A 20,359-nucleotide genomic window follows, 5' to 3' on the forward strand; every position below is an offset into this window, starting at 1 on the left:
GAAGGACCTGTATGTAAAACTACAAAAATAATAATAACTTTATTTTTGTATACCGCCATACCCAGGGAGTTCTAGGCGGTTCACATTTGTTTATCCAAAATTACAAGTGGTTCACAACAATTCAACAAAAGTTGGAAGCAACGAAGTAGTTGAGGTTAGGGAGAGAAGGGACGAGTAGGTCAGGGGGGAGAGGGTTGGGGTGGGTAGGCTGGGTAGAATGGTGGAGGGGGAAAGGAGGAGGTTACGGTTCTTTGAAGAGGGGCGTTAGGGGTCTTGTCCATGGAATAGGTGAGTTTTGAGTAATTGTCTAAACCCGAGGTAGGTGGGGGCCTCAAGGACCATTTGGGCTAGCCATGGGTTCAGTTTGGCAGCTTGGAAGGCGAAGATTTTGTCAAGGAATCTTTTGGAGTGACATAGTTTTAGGGAGGGGGAGGCGAACAGCTGAAGGTGGTATACAAGTCCCAGGTCCCTTCCCTTCCAAGAAAACCTTGGCATAAATATGGTGCACCTAAAATCTAGGAAAGAAGGTGCCCAACTTTTATAGAATTACATTTAGCGCCTCACTAGTTGGCACTGACTTTTTCGGTAACATATATAGAATCAGAACCATTGATGTTACTGAACGTGAGGACTCCATGTTCTGAAAAATTACAGTTTACATAAGAACGTAAGACTAGCCTTACTGGGTCAGACCAAAGGTCCATCAAGACCATAAGAACATACGAATTGCCGCTGCTGGGTCAGACCAGTGGTCCATTGTACCCAGCAGTCCGCTCCTGCGGTGGCCCCTAGGTCAAAGACCAGCTCCCTAACTGAGACTAGCCTTACCTGTGTACATTCCGGTTCAGCAGGAACTTGTCTAACTTTGTCTTGAATCCCTGAAGGGTGTTTTCCCCTATTACAGCCTCCGGAAGAGCATTCCATTTTCTACCACTCTCTGGGTGAAGAAGAACTTCCTTACGTTTGTACGGAATCTATCCGCTTTTAACTTTAGAGAGTGCCCTCTCGTTCTCTCTACCTTGGAGAGGGTGAACAACCTGTCTTTATCTACTAAGTCTATTCCCTTCAGTATCTTGAATGTTGTTATCATGTCCCCTCTCAGTCTCCTCTTTTCAAGGGAGAAGAGGCCCAGTTTCTCTAATCTCTCACTGTACGGCAACTCCTCCAGTCCCTTAACCATTTTAGTTGCTCTTCTCTGGACCCTTCATGTACGGCGACCAGATCTGTTCGTGATCCCCTTCTTAATCATTCCTAGCATTCTGTTTGCCCTTTTCGCCACTGCCGCGCATTGCATGGACAGCTTCATCGACTCGTCTACCAGTACTCCCAAGTCTCTTTCCTGGGGTCTCTCTCCAAGTACCGCCCTGGACATCCTGTATTCGTGTATAAGATTTTTGTTACCGACATGCATCACTTTACACTTATAAACGTTGAACCTCATTTGCCATGTTCACGGCCCATTTCTCGAGCATGTCTATGTCACATTGCAGGTCTCCGCAATCCTCCTGCGTCTTCACTACTCTGAATAACTTCGTATCGTCAGCAAATTTAATCACCTCACTCGTCGTATCAATTTCCAGATCGCTTATAAATATGTTGAACAGCACGAGTCCAAGCACCGAAGCCTGCAGCACTCCACTGGTGACACTTTTCCAGTCCGAGTATTGTCCATTTACCCACTCTCTGTTTCCTATCCGCCAGCCAGTTTTTAATCCACGTGAGTATTTCACCCTTGATTCCATGGCTCGCAATTTTTCAAAGTAGTCATTCATGCGGAATCTTGTCGAACACCTTCTGAAAATCCAGATACACAATGTTGACCAGGTCAACCTTGTTTATCCGCCTGTTTACTCCAAGTTTCAAGCTTATTTATGACTTGATATATCGACCATCACATGTATCTAGACAGTTTACAATATTAAAAATTAGAAAAATCTAATAAAATTTAAGATTTACTTGAAATAAAATAAAAAGAGGGTAAAACTAGAACTAAGACAGATTAAGACTTATTAGAGACGAAAGGTGCTAGGGGATAGGGAAGTTTTAATTACAATGTGTAAATAAAAATAAAAAGGAGGGGTAGTGGGATAGGAAGTAACAAAAGGAAGATGGGGATGTTGCTTCTTAAAAGCTTTTTCCCCCCCCACCCCCTTTAATGATAGGCATCTTTAAAAAGAAATGTTTTAAGATTTGTTTTAAATTTATTTAGGGAATTTTCATTGCGGAGATAAAGTGGCATTGCATTCTAGAGTGAGGGTACGACTACAGAAAAAATGGAATTTCTAGTATAGTATAGGTCCTTGATTGAGGGTACTGTCAATAAGTTTTGATTCGTAGATCTAAGGGCCCTAGGAGGGGTATGTGGAATGAGAAATTTGTCTAGGAAAACAGGGAGGTGGGAGGTCTTAATTTTGAAGGTTAGAAGAAGAATTTATATGTAGTTCTGTGAGAGACTGGTAACCAGTGTAACTCTCGAAGAAGCGGGAGTAATATGATCATATTTTTTGGCCTTATAGATAAGTTTGATTGCGGTATTTTAGATTAGTTGTAATCTGTGGTCTTCTTTTTGAGCTATACCATGGTAAAGAGAGTTACAATAGTCTATGAATGAGATGATTAAAGAATGAATTAGGATTTGGATCAAAGTGGGTTCTAGAACAGAGGTTATGGAACGAATTAAGCGGAGTTTGTAGAAACAGATTTTGGTCATGGTAGGTAAGATCTTTATCAAAGGTGACTCCTAGTAGTTTGAGTTTGGGTTCTATTTGGAGGGGAACTGAGTCGAAAGATATTTGTCCGATTAAAGAATCTTTATTTTTATGTGAGAATAGAATCCCTCGTGATTTAGCTACGTTTAGTGAGAGTCTGTTAGTTCAGAGCCAAGAGCTGATTTTGTCAAGTTTGAGATTGATTTCTTGAATGTCATTGATATTGGCCGGGTTGAGTGGATGAAGGAGTTGAATGTCATCAGTATAGGCAAATGGGGTATATCTGATATATTGAGCTAATGTCAAAAGTGGGGCAAAGAAGATATTGAATAGTAGAAGGGAAAGGATAGAGCCTTGTGGAACACCGTAAGTTTGAAAGATTGGGGCAGAAGAGATTCCTTTAGAGTGAACTTTAAAGTTCCTATCAGCAAAGTAAGAGGAAAACCAGAGGAGAGCTGAGTCGGTTATTCCGCTGTCTTTGAGACGATTGAGGAGTAAATCATGGTCAATTGTGTCAAAGGCAGCCGATAGATCAAGGGATATCAGAAGAACTAATTTCCTATGGTCATGATAGTAAAATATAGTGGTAGTGAGAGCTAGTAGAGATAGTTCTGTTGAGTGGTTAGAGCGAAATCCAGTTTGGTTTGGGCGTAATGCATTTGTTTGTTCAAAAAATTCAGAGATCTGGAGGAAGATAATTTTTTCCGTGAGTTTAGAAATGAAAGATAGGTTAGTGATAGGTCGATAATTGGAACTGAGAGTTTCATCAAGATTTTGATTTTTTAGTTTGAGAACAACTAGAGCTGATTTCCAAAATTTTGGCACAGTGTTACTTGAAAGGCTTTTGGTAACCATTTCTAAAAGAAATGGACCAAATATTGAAAACAAATTTTTCAGCACAGTAGGTAGGATGTTCTCTAGTGGATTATTAGAAGTATTTATGGATTGAATAGTTTCTGTAGCTCTGCTAATGAAGGGGACTTAAACTTAGAGAGCGAACTAAAAGGATGATGGTGATCCTGATTTGGGGGTTCTAAGAAGTTTGAAGATGAGGTGTTATTAAAGTTTAGGCAAATGTCTTTTATTTTTTGGTCAAAATAGTTAGCCAGGTCAGTTGTTGACGGCTGATTGGATGAGGTTGAGGATTTATTTGTTTTTGAGTAAGGGGAGAGAGATCAAACTATGGCATATAATGCTGAGGTAATGTGGGCCATTTTTATATGATTTGTATAATATTCCTTTTTTGCATTATGTTTGTAGTTGGTTGCTAGTTCTTTGTATTGGAAGAGGAAAAGGGTTGATTGTGATTTCCGCCATTTAGATTCTGAGGAACGGAGTTGTAAGCGAAGAAGTTTCAGATTTTCCGTAAACCATGGTTTTCTTTTGGGGTAAAAATGATGGGTTCTTTGTTGGGTAGAGGCTAGTGTATTGATAAATATGTTTGCTTTTTCATTCCAGATGGTTAATTGTTCTTCAGGTTTGAGAAGTGCGAGTTTGTTTACATCTAGGTTGAGAGAATTTTGAATTGAGGAGGTAGTAATTTTAGAGAAATCTCGAAAGTTGTGAATGTGACGGGGGGTTGAAGCATAATCTGTAGGTGAGTGAAGAGAGAAACTAATAAGGGCATGATCTGACCATGGTAGGGGGTGAGTTGTCATGTTTTGGAAGAGATGGGCTATTGTATCTGGGCTGAATATCATATCAATAGTGTGTCCTGCTTGCTGGGTGGGAGAGGAGATCAGAGGGGTTAGGGAAATGTCTGAGGTTAAAGTTATCAGTTCAGTGGTATTGAAGTGGTTTGGTAGGTCAAAGGGAATACTGAAGTCACCCAAGTAGGATGGGGTTGAACTGGGAGATGCAAAAATCCACGATTACAGACAGGAGAGAAGAAAGAGGAGATTTAGAGACAGGGGGAGGAAGATAAATTAGTAAGAAATTGAGGGGCGATTTATTAGAGAGTGTAAAATGTAGAGTTTCTAGTGGTGGAATATTAGGAGTGAGAAGGATTCCAATTTTAAGGGGAAGTGAGATGTGAAAGATGATGGCAATGACACCACCTTTTTTATTTAAGCGGAACTGAGTTTTGGCTTTTTAGTTGGTGGGGCATGCTTGATTGATATATGCCTCTTCCCCTTTGGTTAACCAAATCTCTGGCAGATTGTGTTGAAGAATAAGGTCATGAATGAGATGATGTTTGTTTTTTATTAAGCAAACATTTAGAAGGCCGATTTTGGGATCAGTAGTAGGGAAGTCAGGTTTCTTGAGAGGGACTTGTTTGAGGAGGATAGGTATAATTTTTAGGTGTCTAGGTCGGGGGCGGGAGTTTATTTGAGGAGAAGGATGGAAGCCCCAGAAAACTGGGATGTTGCCATGGGTTTAGATATAGTAGGGAGGGAGAGCTGGGGGTTTGTAGGTTGATAGATTATAGTAAAAAGAAGTACAGCAAGTTCGTCAAGCAAGATCTTCCTTTGCTGAAGCCATGCTGGCTGGTCCTCAGCAGATCGTATCTGTCAAGGTGCTCAATGATGCGGTCCTTTATCAGTGCCTCTACTATCTTTCCCGGTACCGAAGTCAGACTTACTGGTCTGTAGTTTCCCGGATCACCCCTCAAACCTTTCTTGAAGATCGGCATAACATTCACCACCTTCCAGTCTTCCGGAATCCTTCATGATTTGATCGACAGATTGGCTATCAGTTGAAGCAGTTCAGCTATAGTATCTTTCAGTTCCTTGATTACCCTCAGATGGATGCCATCAGGTCCCGGGGATTTATCATTTTTAAGCCTATCAATCTGCCTGCATACCTCTTCTAGACTGACCCTCAACCCTGTCAGTTTCCCGTCTTCATTTCCTGCGTATAGCCTGTTGGCTTCCGGCATGTTGTGTATATCCTCTTTGGTAAATACAGGCGCAAAAAATGTGTTCAGTTTGTTAGTGATGGCTTTGTCCTCCTTTAGCACCCCTTTTATTCCATGGTCATCCAACGGCCCCACTACTTCCTTCGCGGGTCATTTCCCCTTAATATATTGAAAGAACGACTTGAAGGTTTTTTGCCTCCTTGACTATTTTTTCCTCTTAGTCTCTTTTGGCCCCTCTTACTGCTTTATGGCATCTGCTTTGATGCTGTTTGTGCTTTTTCCAATTTTCATCTGTTTTTGACCTTTTCCATTCCTCAAACGAAGTCTTCTTGTCTCTGATCACTTCCTTCACCGCTACAGTGAGCCACGCCAGTTCCTTGTTCTTTTTCCTCTTAGATCCCTTGTTGATACGTGGTATATATAGATTTTGCATCTCGGTGACTGTGTCCTTAAAAGGGACCATGCTTGCTCTAGCGTCTTTACACTGCTTATCCTCTTCATAATTTTCTTCCCTATCATCCCTTCGTAATTCCCTTTTCGGAAGTTCAGCACCGTGGTCGTCGTTCTGGATTGATGTTTCGCTCCTGTGTCTCGTTCTCACAGTGGCCAATCCAGGTCACTAGTATCTGGCCAAAACCCAAGGAGTAGCAACATTCCATACAGAATCTCAAAGAACAGCAAGATTTTGGAATCCCAGAGAGTAACAAGATTCCGGAATCCCAAATAGTAGCAACATTCCATGCAACCGATCCAGGGCAAACAGTGGCTTCCCCCATGTCTTTCTCAATAACAGACTATGGACTTAACCTCCAGGAAATTTCCAAACTTTTTTTTAAATCCAGCTAAGCTATCTGCTCTTACCCCAACCTCTGGAAGGGTTTAAAAATAGTTTGGATAATTTCCAAAAAGTCCACTTCTTGTTTCTAGGATAAGCAGCATAAAATCTGTTTTACTCTTTGGGATCTTGACAAGTGCTTATGGCTTAGATTGGCCACTCTTAGAAACCGGATACTGGGCTTGAAGAATCTTAAGTGTTGCTATACTGGGACAGACTGATTTCTTATGTCCAGTTTTCTTGCATTCAGCTTTTTATCTGTCAGGGTGGGGATGCATATTCTTACATTGTGTGTACATAGGTGTGCTTTTTAAAAACATATATTGGCACATCCATGCAAAAAGGGCTTTAAAAAATTACCCAAAAATTTGCGAAAGACCTCCAAAGCCTTTAGACACCTTAAAGCTTGTATCAACCTTTGGTTAAATGTCTCTTTCATAGGTCAAAAAAATCTCCTTATTTTCAATTTATTTAAACAAAAATCTTTTAATCGCATAAATTCAAATAAAAGCGGTTCTAAATTTTTATTTGTAAACTGCCTCAATAAACTTAACTAGAAACATAAGTTAGAGGTGAGACACCAAGTAATAGTCAGTAAGCTCTGTGAGATGCCAACTGAAAGGTCGGCAAGCCCTGAACTTACACTACTGTGCTTAATACTGACAAAAGCATTGGTCTATTTTGAGTACAAATATTTTTAAAATAAGATTGTATATAATATACGAAAACAATGCCAGCATTATATGTTTAGGTGCCCCCTCTAATTAGCAAATAGCATTACTGTTTGCCAAGAAAAATAGAAGGTTTTGCATGCAATAGCTTTGCATTGATGTGCCCTGTTTATGTGGTTGGCTTATTAAATGTATTTTGAGCTTAATAGAGCAAAAATAAAAACCCAGAGAACCATTTAGCAGATCGCATTAAGCACAAACTGTGTCTAAGTTCCGTCCTTAGAACTCAGGTCTATCTGAAGCCTAAACTAGGCTCAAAAGTAGACTTCCTTACAATGCCTATAAGACTTGCTAGCTCCCTCTGTAGCACACTGTTTAAACCTACAGCCTTCTACTCTAATGTTGCTGGTTCAAATCCCAGTCACTCTGTCTGATGAAAAAGAAAGAAATAAAAGCATTACACAGATCCAGTTCCCAATGTTACAATTATAATAAAAAAAACACCATAAAATTGCCATTCTAATAACATAATAATAAAATATTATATAATTAAGGACACTGTTTGGATGTCTAAATCTCACCTAAAACCTGATTCTCTAAAGGACGCCTAACGTAGGCACCTAACTTTAGACGCGTTTTGCAGAATGAGGGCCAAAAAGTCTAGAAGTTTTTCAAAACTTTTAGGGGTTTCAGAAATTTCATTACAAGTTAATAATGGCTTAGAGTTGCACATCTTACCTCCGATGTTGGCTCCACTTCAATCTGAAGTAATGGATTGCCTTCATTTCTGAAATAAAACAATGCAAATTAGTACTTTACTGCTCCTTAAAATCTATTCAGCAAACTTTGTCCACTAAGGTTATTCATATGTTGGGAGGTGGAAGATGGAAGGAGAGTTGGAGGATTACTATTAGTTCAGCTTTCTATACTGAGAGGTGGATGGAATAGGCTATGCCTGTTAATTTATGGATATATTTATATGCTAAGGATGGTATCGTGAATGAATTGCTATTTTGAATTACTTCTAGTTGTAATATTTAAGTAATATAGGGGTCCTTTTACTAAAGTGTACTAATGGATTTGGTGCTCCCTAAATGCTGCATGGTAGTTAATAGCAAATAATTTGTTAGTTCCCTTAGTAAAATTACCCCTAATGATTAATGAGATTTTCAGCAAAGGCAAGCAAAGCAGTCTACAACATGGTAAACATAAATCTGAAATAAAAAGAACTACAAAAAGTCAAGGGGGAGCAAAAACGGCAAGAATCACATGCCCTAGAGAGAGTGATGGGGCCTGGCAAAGATAGTGAAGAGGTAGGCCTTGAAACATCTATGCTTTTGTTAAAAGAATTTAGAAACAAACATACCATCTCAGCTAATTCCTGGCAGACCTTTACAGTTATCGTCACAGGTCAGGCAATAGTGTCGCTATGGGCTACATCACAAATTCACATATCTAGTTTATTTCCATTTTGACATTTAGGAGTAAATTAACCTTTTTGTAAAACCAAGCTGTAGTTCCCTCTTTGTCTGATTCTTGAGACCTGCTCAGATCCACTAGATTTCTCTCACGCCTCCTTAATATCCTCAATGTCAAGTCTCATAACATAATAGCAGAGTTCTAGACCGCATAACCATCAATTCAATGCGGTTAACAAAAGATTATGCGATGGGAAAATACAGAAATAATGTAATGCAAAGAAATTTAGCTAGCCAAGAATGTGGAGAAAAGAAAAGTTTTCAAAAGCTTTCTGTAATGTTTATAAGATATAGATCTAAAAACAATGGAGGGAAATCTTTGTCATAAGAAACAGCCTGATAAGAAAGACAATGCCCATGGTGTTTCTTACTTTTGCAGGCCTTTGCTGAAGGGAACGTAAATAGGGCGTGAGATTTTCTACTCCTCTCATGTGTCATAGTAACAAATCTATCAACAAGATATGAAGGAGCAGCACCAAAAGCTACTTTATAATATAAGCATCCCAACTTGAAAATTCCCCGGGCCTCCACTGGGAGCCAATGCAACTCATGATAATAAGGACTGACATGATCGTACTTCCTCAGGCCATAAATTATTCTTACAGCTATATTTTGGACCAAGGCCAGTGTAGTCAAATTTTTCTAAAATACTCAAAAGCAATGTCTGTACTAAGAGTGTAAAAGTGGTAGCATCAAAGTAAGATCTGATGGTACGGAGTTTCCACAAGTTATAATAACTCTTCTGAACCACTGCATCGATCTGATCAAAAACAACTCCCAGAATTTTAATTGTGAGGCTTATTGTAAATGATACTGAATTGATCTTAATTGTTGGTTCAAAGATCATCTTTTGGGAGGATACAAAAAATAATTTAGCCTTTTCCTGATTTAGTTTCAGCTTAAATTTTCTCTTCTGTAAATGGCAAGACATCTACTTATCTATATACATACCCCTGCTAATAGGAGTCAGTGCTTCTTGAATAAGAGCCCCTGAGCGATTGCCCTGGAAACTCATGATACAGGCGGCCACAAAACTGCCATGAAGCTGAAGAAGATGCAGCCTAGGCCCAGCATATTTATTTAACAACCACTCTGCCGTTAGGTCCCTCCAGTGAATACAAGAGAGAAATTATTTTAACATTTCTGATATTTTCTTTGAACTTCTCTACACATTTAGTTTTTTATCACGTCTTGATTACTGTAACGCTATCTACCTCGGCATTACAAATATTTGTCTTCATAAATTACAATTAATTCAGAATACTGCTGCGAAGCTGATCTTTGGAAAATGTAAATTTGACCATGTGACCCCCTTTGCTTCAGAGTTTTCATTGGCTCCCTGTTTATTTTGGAATTCAATTTAAATGTGCTTGTATTTCTTTTAAAATTCTACATGGTATCTTTGATCCTCTTATTCCTTTATTTTGGAACTTTTACCGATTCTCCTTTGCAAGAGGTATCCAACAATTTAACTCTCCCTTCCTTCTAAAAAAGGGATTAAAGGAGTCAAGATTTTCAGTCAATCTTTGGTCTTTAAATTCTCTCAACTCTGGAATGATCTCCCCCTTTTTTTAAGGAGTACCAGTTCGTTTCAATTTTTCCGTAAATCTTTAAAAACTACTCTATTTGCCAAACATTTTGAAAACTAATTCTTTTGAAATTTTGCTATTATCTTCTATTTATCATTTGTAAATCATTCCCTATTTATTTAATTGCTGTAAACAGAGTCGAGCCTTCTCAGAATGATGACTTGGGAGTCCTTTTATCAAGCCGCGCTAGCAGGATTAGCACGTAGGACATTTCATCACGTGCTAACCCCCGCAACAAGCAAAAAAACTAACACCTGGTCAATGGAGGTGTTAGTGACTAGCACAGCAGGTGGTTTAACCCACGGAATTCCGCGCGTTAAACCCCTACCGGCGCCTTCATAAAAGGACCCCTTGGTATACAAAGATAAGCTTTAGTTTAGTTTACTCTTCTATATGTTAAAGATACTATTAAAGCAACAGAAATGTCGAACCTATAGTGGTAAGTGGTGTAGAGCAGACACAAGTGAATGGAGTGATGACTTAGACTTGCGTTTCTTAGGCTGCGGAAGGTCTGCTGCCTAGCTGCCCGAAGGACAGCCGAGTCTTGCCCTGAAAGCAATGGCAGCTACCCCACTGGGTTAGCGGAGCGTGAAATCACCTGCTTCTGTGAGGTGAAAGCAGAGCTGGTAGCTTCCAAACCCTCCCCCCCCCAGCATGTGGCGCAAGAACGCTCAAAAACCACTAAATTTGTGCAAACTTCGCATGAGTTCACAAGAGGAGACCCTAAGGACTCCATCCCAGCAAGTTTCCTGGCAAAAATATGAACCATAGTCAGGTTCAGTACCTCTCCCTCCCAACCTTTTAAAAACATTCAGCAAATGGTAATGTATAACAAACAGCCCCAGAGATCTCAGCAACACATGACTTGGGTGGGATTGTTTGTGACAATCTTAAGATGGCCAAACAGGTTGAAAAGGTGACGGCGAAAGCTAGAAGGATGCTAGGTTGCATAGGGAGAGGTATGGTCAGTAGGAAAAAGGAGGTATTGATGCCCCTGTATAAGACTCTGGTGAGACCTCATTTAGAATATTGTGTACAATTCTGGAGGCCACACCTTCAAAAAGATATAAAAAGGATGGAGTTGGTCCAGAGGAAGGCTACTAAAATGGTGTGTGGTCTTCCTGATAAGGCGTTTTGGGATAGACTTAAAGATCTCAATCTGTATACTTTGGAGGAAAGGCGGGAGAGGGGAGATATGATAGAGACGTATAAATACCTACGTAATGTAAATGCGCATGAGTCGAGTCTCTTTCATATGAAAGGAAGCTCCGGAATGAGGGGCATAGGATGAAATTAAGAGGTGATAGGCTCAGAAGTAATCTAAGGAAATACTTTTTTACAGAAAGGGTAGTAGATGTGTGGAACAGTCTCCCAGAAGAGGTGGTGGAGACAGAGACTGTGTCTGAATTCAAAAGGGCCTGGGATAGGCAAGTGGGATCTCTTAAAGAGAGGAAGAGATAATGGTCGCCGTACCTTAAGGTACCTTAAGAAGAGATATTGGTCGCCGTACCTTAAGAAGGATATGGCGATACTCGAGAGGGTTCAGAGAAGAGCGATGCGACTGATAAAGGGTATGGAAAACCTTTCATATGCTGAAAGATTAGAGAAACTGGGGCTCTTTTCTCTGGAGAAGCGGAGGCTTAGAGGGGACATAATAGAGACTTACAAGATCATAAAGGGCATAGAGAAAGTGGAGAGGGACAGATTTTTAAACTTTCGAAAACTACAAGAACAAGAGGGCACTTGGAAAAATTAAGAGGGGACAAATTCAGAACCAATGCTAGGAAGTTCTTCTTCACTCAAAGGGTGGTGGACATCTGGAATGCGCTTCCACAGGGTGTGATAGGACAGAGTACGGTATTGGGTTTCAAGAGGGGCTTGGATGATTTCCTAAAGGAAAAGGGGATTGAAGGGTATAGATAGAGGATTCTATGCAGGTCCTGGACCTGATGGGCCGCCACGTGAGCAGACTGCTGGGCGTGATAGACCTCTGGTCTGACCCAGCAGAGGCACTGCTTATGTTCTTATGGTTACCATGGATGGGCAGACTAGATGGGCCATTTGGCCTTTATCTGCCATCATGTTTCTATGTACAACACAATTTACAGATTGTCACCCCCCCCCTAAACCCTCCCACCCCCTCTAAAAAAAAACCCAAACAAACCCTCTACTGCTGCAGCATTGGGTCTGGAATTACAAATCCAGCTGTCAGTGACATATCCAGCATATTTGACACCCAGAGCCAACCATTTTTTAACAACCTCTCCTCTATATGAAAAAAATATATTTTTAGTAATAATCCACAAGTCACACCTAGGAAAAAGCAGCACCTTAACCACTAGAACATCAATACACCCATCGTAAAATTAAACAAGCCAAATTAGTACAGATTGATCCTTCACAGTCAATTCCAACAGAAAAGCATGTCTTTTTCGCACACACGGATACTTATTCTATAATGGGTGAGAGTTTAACTGCAAACTAAAAATAGAATATGTAGACAACAATGAAACTACACCCTAAGAAACTAGATTATGCATAGAATGCAGCACCACAGCTGCTCCTTGTGACCCTGGGCAAGTCACTTAATTTTCCCCCATTGCCCCAAGTACATTACATAGATTGTGAGCCCACTGGAACAGACAGGGAAAAAATGCTTGCGTATCTGAATAAATTCATGTAAACCATTCTGAGCACACTTGGGAGAATGGAATGGAAAACTGAATAGATAAAGCAGAAATGCATGTCCCCCTACTACTGTGTAAAATATAAAGAGAGCAGATGTAAATTTGAAAGGGCTGAAATACCAATCACCACATTTTCCATTTTTCGGTTAGCTTTCAGAGGGTGAAATCTCCTTTCTTAGATCAGTACCATAGACTGCTGTTACGGTATCCTTTCCTGTCTGTCCGACATTGCCGCTTGAATGTCTCACCGCCATCTCAAACTGAATATGGCTAAAACTGAACTCCTTATCTTTCCGCCTAAACCCACCTCCCCCTTTTGCTGTTCTCTATTTGTGTGAATAACACTATCCTCCTCCATGTCTCGTCGGCTTGCAACCTTGGGGTGATCTGTGACTCCTCTCTCTCCTTCAATGCTTAGATCCAACAAACCGCCAAATCCTGTTGCTTCCTCCTCTATAATATTACAAAAATATGTCCTCTTCTCTCTGAACACACTACCAAAACCCTTGTCCACACTCTCATCACCTCACACTTAGAATACTGCAACGTACTTCTCTTGGGCCTCCCATGTACTCATCTCTCACCTCTTCAATCCGTACAAAATTCTGCTGAACAACTCATATTCCATGAGAGCCACTATTCTCACATTACCACCGCCACTGCAGAGTTGCCAAAGAGGGCCGTAGGGAAGGGGGTGCAGGTGCAGGTGGAAGGGAAAGGGACAGATGGGAAGGCTGCTGGAAGAGGAAGGAGCTCCGGAGAATAATGCCGACCACGGTTGGGTTGATTTCTTTTTAGATTGCTGCCACTGCCCTCCCAAAATGGCAAAATCCGTACTACAGCAGCGAATTAGAAAAGCCCTCCAGACATCCGATGGAGCCCCCAAAAAGAGGACATGTCCGGGAAAATCCAGATATCTGGTAACCCTATTTTGCTGGCTTTACTCTGCTGTGGGGGAATGGATCACTATCCTAATGTTTGGTCTCCCTGAGAAGAGAAGATTAAAGATCCATCCATGGGAGGGAGGGGAGTTCTTTGTAATATGGAAACAGGAAAAGCTCAGCTTTAAGTTTAAGTTCCCCCGACCTTGATAAAGTCATGCGAAACGCGTCGGGAAGGGGAACTGGCTATTAACTAAAGCTAAGTTATGAATTTATTTATATACCCTATTTATTAAATGAAATGTGGATAATGAAATAAGGATAAAAATGAATTAAAAAAGAACAAGTACTAGGAATAATGAAGAATACCACCACCTGGAACTATTTGATTCGGGTGGAAGTCTGAACTCCCACATAGTACTTTAGAAATAGTATTTTCAGCGCTTCTGTGGAAACTATTTAATTATTGGAGTAAATGCTGTGAGGTTATTTCTCACTACATAAATAGAGACGTATAGAAGTTCTCAGTTGGACGGTAAAAGTGGCCTAGTCTTGAGGGCGAGTGGACCCTAAGTAATATGGCACTGAGATCCTTTACAGGAGCTGGGGGGGCAGTCTCTTAAACTGGTCTAGACTATGATAGAGGGAATGAACCAAATTTAGACTTGGCCCGGTTCCAATGAAGTTCTAATCTTGCTCTGCCTACAGAAATTGGGAATTGAGGAGTGGGCTGTATCTAGCCTCTGCCCCCTGTTTTGACTGTAACCATACTGGAGTACTAAATTCCCTGGGCAACGAATACAGTCTGAGGATAACCTGTAGTTACAACTGAGTAGTGGAGAATAAAATCCTCACTGTTAAAAACCTGCTCTACCATTTTGCCTATGAGTGTTTTTATCATCCCTCGCTGGTGATTCTAGTTTCCAGATCCTCTGCACTGCTGGGTGATGCTACATATACCCTGATGCACCCTAGGCAGCTGCCTAGGTGTGACAGGATGTAAAGCTAGTTCATTTTTCCCGGATGTCTTTTCAATTATGGGCTCTATATTTTGGATGTCCAATTCTGGACGTCCGGAATCAATCTTAGAAACGTAGAGGGCATTTTCAGTAGGATGTCTAAGTGTACAAACATATTGGAATTTTTGGACCTTCAGAATAACCAGTTTGAGCAATAGATTTGGAAGCTAATCAAAAGTTTTCTTATTATAACAGTGATTCCTATTCTTTTATTCAAGCTCCAGAAGAATGCCATTCAGTTAAAATGAAATCATCACTAACTCTCAATCATATTTCAGCAATACAAAGAATATCAAAAGTGAAGTCCTAGATAAACTCATAAATCTGCCAAAATTTCTATTTAACAGGATATAATGCTGATAAAGGCCCCCCATATGGAAAAATATCTCTTTTCAATGTAAGGCTTAGACTTACTCAATCAGTTCGATCAATCATATTTATGGTATTTCAGAACTTCATTTTATGGCATTTATCTTCAAGTTTTTTTATTTTTGATATATCATTTATCATAAACGGTTAACAATAAAATCATTGGTCTACACAATTGTAACTTTTCTACATGAACACTTATGTATTGATTGCATTTTACTTATGTTTTTGTTATATATAAAACTTCAATAAAACTTACTGAACTTAAAAAAAATCAAATATAAAAATTAAAAAATTAAAACATGGCTAAGCTAAAAGGAGGGAAGCACTTACACATTGACGTATATGATACGAAAGGGAAACAAAGGGGAGAGGAGAATTATTAAATACAGTACATCGAAATGGAAAATAAAAATAAAGGGAGGGAAAGGGAAGTACATTTAGGTAGGGGGAGTCGCTTCCAAAGAAGCCATTTCAACCACTGTTTATTTAAGATTCTTTTGTTGAAGTTATGACTTATTTCTTTCTCTTTTCAGTAATCAAAATTATCGAACCGAGGCTGAACAATGTCTCTTGATTCTGAAACAAATGTCAGAGCTGTCTGTTCAGCCTGTTTCATTAAAGAATGCAGTACTCGACCCTACTACTCCATCATTCATCTTGTTATGGATGGCACGAGTCCTCACAGCTATTCTGTAAATAATTACTTTATGCTGAGACATCAAGGACAGTGAGTAGGCATCAAAATAATGACTATTTCATAGACATTTCTCAGTTTTCAATTAAGGGAAGAACTGCAAGATGTTTTGTGCTCGAGGTTGGTTTGCCAGATGGTTCCAGCTCAGTAGGAATCGGGTGTCTCAGCCAGGCAATACTCCTGGTGTGAGGCTAGACCAGGAAGCTATTGGCCTACAAGGAGAGGTCATAAGAGTCAGCTCTATGAGTGCTATAGATACTTGTGCACCCCTGATATTGAGCAATTACTACTACCAATCATTTCTATAGCGCTAATTGACTTACACAGAATTGTACATCAAAACACAGAAGAGACAGTCCCTGCTCAAAAGAGTTTACAATCTTGTCAAGACAAACAAACTGGACAAGATGCATCAATACACAGTGCCCAGGTGGGGGAAAGACAGAAATACAAAGGGAATGAAAAGACAGATATTGGTGCTTAGAAGATGGATTAGGGTTTGGAATTTAAAGTATCTTGGGCTTTTTGTCTGGATTTGAAGACTACCAGAGACCGAGCCTGACGTATGGAGTCAGGATTCTAGAATATTATTGTTCTTTGAGATTCTGGAATGCGGTATAGAAATTTTTAATAAACATAAACATCTGACTCGCTGTTGCAATTTCCAGATCATTTATAAATAAGTTAAATAGGACCGTTCCCAGTACAGATCCGTATGGCACTCCGCTCTCTTCTATTGAGAAAAAAGACCATTTAACCTTACACTCTGTTTTCTATCCGATAACCAATTCCTAATCCACAACTGAACTTTGCCACCTATCCCATGACTCTTTAATTTTTTCAGGAGCCTCTCGTGAGGAACTTTATCAAAAGCTTTCTGAACATCTAGATACACTACATCAACCGGCTCACCTTTATACTCATGTTTATTCATACTTTCAAAGAAGTCGAGCAAATTGGTGAGGCAAGATCTCTCTTGGCTGAACCCATGATGACTCTGTCTAATTAGATCATGGAAACATGACGACAGATAAAGGCCAAATGGCCCATCATGTTTGTCTACATGTTCCACAATTTTATTTTTTATAATTGTTTCTACCATTTTGCCCGGCACTGAAGTGAGGCTTACTGGTCTATAATTTCCTGGATCTCCCCTGGAGCCCTTTTTAAAAATTGGCGTAACATTGACCACCCTCCAATCTTCAGGTACTACAGACAATTTTAGCGACAGATTACTAACAGAGGGTCAGCAATTTCATGTTTGAGTTCTTTTAGTACCCTGAAATGTGTACCATCCAGTCCTGGCGATTTATCACTTTTTAACTTGTTGTTTTTTGGCTCAGTATATCTTCTAGATTCACCGAGATTTCTTTCAGTTTCTCCGCATCATCACCCTTGAAAACCATTTCCAGTTCAGGTAGATTTCTTACATCTTCTTCCATAAACAATGAAGCAAAGAATTCATTCAGTCTCTCCGCTATGGCCTTATCCTCCCTGAGCGTCCCCTTTGCTCCTTGATCATCCAATGGTACCACAGATTCCCTCACAGTTTTTCTACTTCTGATGTACCTAAAAACAATTGTTATGAGCACCAAGCATTCATTTAATATTTAATTAAAGTGCAATTTTTAAATTCAATTGCTTAAATTCTTCAATATGGTTAGCTAAGTGCGTTCTGTGATTCAGAGCATTTGTAAGAAAAATCCAAACTTATCTCTATTGCATCAGGGGGAAGAGTCAGGCCAACACAAATTCATGTTTCGCCTCAAAGGAGCTGTTTCAAGGCAGTTCCCACTTCTCTCACACTCTCCCGGAGCCGTTCACTCTTCTGAAATCAACATGGCCATGTGGTCATGTGATGATGACTTCCATTCACTCTATTAGTTTCAGAACTATCATTCTATTCAGTTCTACCTTTTACAATGGAACTGAAGGTTGAATACTCCAGTTAACAAATGCAATATACTGCATAGTGCAATGAAGTCCATGGAATCTTTTAATCAAGTCTGCACAGCCTTTGAATGTATTTAATTGAAAATATTCTATTCTATTAAAATCTTTTATAGACTGCTCTAGAACTAGTTTTAGATACCCAAGCAGTGTACATTAACAGCCCCACCATGTTCTTCCCTCTAATTCTAAAATCTCACAAATAGCACAATGTTAAACACCTTTAGTAAAAGTAATAATACTGAATAAAAGCAGTCTGCTGGATTACTTGTCGCTTAGATCAATCATCATTAAGTCCCCCTTTATTCTGCAAACAGATAAAAGCAGTTGGTAACTTTGAAAACCTAAAAATCATTATTGTTAACAAATCATCTTTAGTGAACAAATATTCCTGTTATAAATGGAGAATTTTACGGCCACTGAAACATCTCTTGGACAAATCTGCTCTACTTACAGTATATCGTGTCATTCCAGTACTACAAGTAGCCATTTAAAATGCCTAAAATCAGTCATTAGACACTTGGAAAATAGTCATACGTATGACCATGTTACCTCCCCTTTCATTAGTTGCTCATAAGATGTAGAATTGAAGATCTTCAATTGCACATTAGGCCTGTTGCAAACATCATGCATCTTGTTTGACCTTTTTAGCTTCTCCTTATACACCTAATAGAGCTGAACTAACACTGACTAAATTTAAAGTGATGCTGAAAACATTCCTTTTCACTAAAGCATTTGATCTACAATTACCATATTTTTCGCTCCATAAGACGCACTTTTTTCCACCCAAAAGTGGGTAGAAATGTTGGTGCGTCTTATACAGCGAAGATACAAATTTTTTATCCTCCTCCCCCAGTTGTACCATTTTAAATGACCACCCCCACCCCCATTGTAGTATCTTTGAAAAATATCCCTCCCCGTCGTACCTTTTTACATGCCTTTTTACATTTGTATCTTCGCTGTATAAGACGCACCAACATTTCTACCAACTTTTGATAGAATAGCTGGTGGTCCAGCGGTGTATCAGCCGGCAGAGCGAGTGTTCCGCGCGACTGCTTCCTTTGATAGGTAACAGTCTCTTCTAAGGAAATTCAGATAAGCCACTCCCATCCAAGAAACCAAGGCTGCACCTGCCTTCTCATTCTGTCCTGTCTTACAACTCTCTCTTTCTCTTCCCCTCTGTCTTTTTTACTTTCATTCTTTCACTGCTGTAGGATTCTTGGATGGTTGTCATGCAAAACAAAACTGCTTCCTAACTGTCAAGTGACAGGGGGGTGTTTTACAAAGCTATGGTGTAGAGCCTGGCAGGGAGTGAGGGGGGCTGGCTGCAGAGCCTGGTATATATTAGTACACAATTTAGTTCAGAATGGGTTTTTTTTTCTTGTTTTCCTCCTCTAAATCTAGGGTGCGTCTTATAGTGCGAAAAATGTTGAGGGTTCGGCAGATCATAATTCAAGACCTAGGAGTGAATGGTTTATAGCTTGAGTAATTGAATTTTGTATGAATTTATTTATTTTATAACCCAGTTTATATACCGCACAATCCATTGCTAGGCAGTTTATAAAAATTAAATACAACTATTTAAAGTAAAACTATATATGAGTTTCTTTCCTTTTCTTTGTTTTTCCTTTATTATTATTTTAAATATTGTACACCAGTGTTTTTCAACCTGCGATATGCAGGCCACCTGTTGGGGGTACACAGGCTGGTGGCCGCCTGGAATCTCTTCCTGCCTGCCCCCCACTGAAGCCATCGCTGCCGTGGATTCCTCCCTGTCCCACCCCCAAAGCCGACCCTGTCACCTGACATGCTCCATTCCTACCCCCCACCCCCACCACAACAGCAGCAACAGGGACGGGCCAGGTGTGTGCAGCGATTGCACACGACCAGCCCACAAGCCTTCCCCCCATCAATTCTGATGTCAGAGAGAAGGTTCCAGGCCAGCCAATCGCTGCCTGGCTGACCAGTCTATAATAATTAAGACCTGAAAAGTTACCTCTTGTGACTCTCTGACTGAGAGAGAGAACCGGACTTTTATACATCTCAAACTCCACCTCTCACTAAAGCCAACTACCCAAATAACCTTACCCATTTCTCACTCTTTTTGAAAATGACCAATTTTTTTTTTTTTTGTAAGTTCTTGTTGTAATACATCTTGGATAATTCTTTTGTAATCCGCCTTGAACTGCAAGGTAATGGCAGAATAGAAATCCCTAATGTAATGTAATGTAATAAAGGAAACCTTTGCTGCCAACCTAATTTACAGCTTTTCCAGTGGCTGATGAACTGTTCCTAATCAGAAGAATTTCTATATCTGCTAAGCGGAGGAAAGATACCAATTCCTTCTCCCCGATTTTGCTGAGGCCTGATCTATGTAGTGAGAATAAGAAATTCTATTGTCTTTTCAGCTGGGTTAGAGAGAGAATTCTATTGTCTTTGGGACAAGGAAGTGAAGTACCTGTGGTGATAAGCTATATTTTAGTTGCTGCTAATCAGGAATTATTATTATAAGGAATTATCTAGAGTGTAAGAATTAGTTTTACTCATTTATCTAGCAAGTGTGTGTGAGAACTATGTAACGATATATATATATATATATATTCAGAGACATTGTGAAC

General features: G+C 39.8%; 1 protein-coding gene across 1 annotated transcript in view; it reads right to left on the bottom strand.

Annotated features, from left to right (window-relative positions):
- The window catches only part of KSR2 (kinase suppressor of ras 2), a 530,220-nt gene that overhangs the window by 166,897 nt on the left and 342,964 nt on the right, over positions 1-20,359 (bottom strand). Inside the window, exon 14 of the mRNA XM_033953868.1 lies at positions 7,810-7,858. Coding sequence (XP_033809759.1) covers positions 7,810-7,858 — 49 coding nt within the window. The remainder of the gene's footprint in view (positions 1-7,809; positions 7,859-20,359) is intronic.

The sequence above is a fragment of the Geotrypetes seraphini genome, chromosome 8, assembly GCF_902459505.1.
Source record: "Geotrypetes seraphini chromosome 8, aGeoSer1.1, whole genome shotgun sequence".
Taxonomy (NCBI): Eukaryota; Metazoa; Chordata; class Amphibia; order Gymnophiona; family Dermophiidae; genus Geotrypetes; species Geotrypetes seraphini.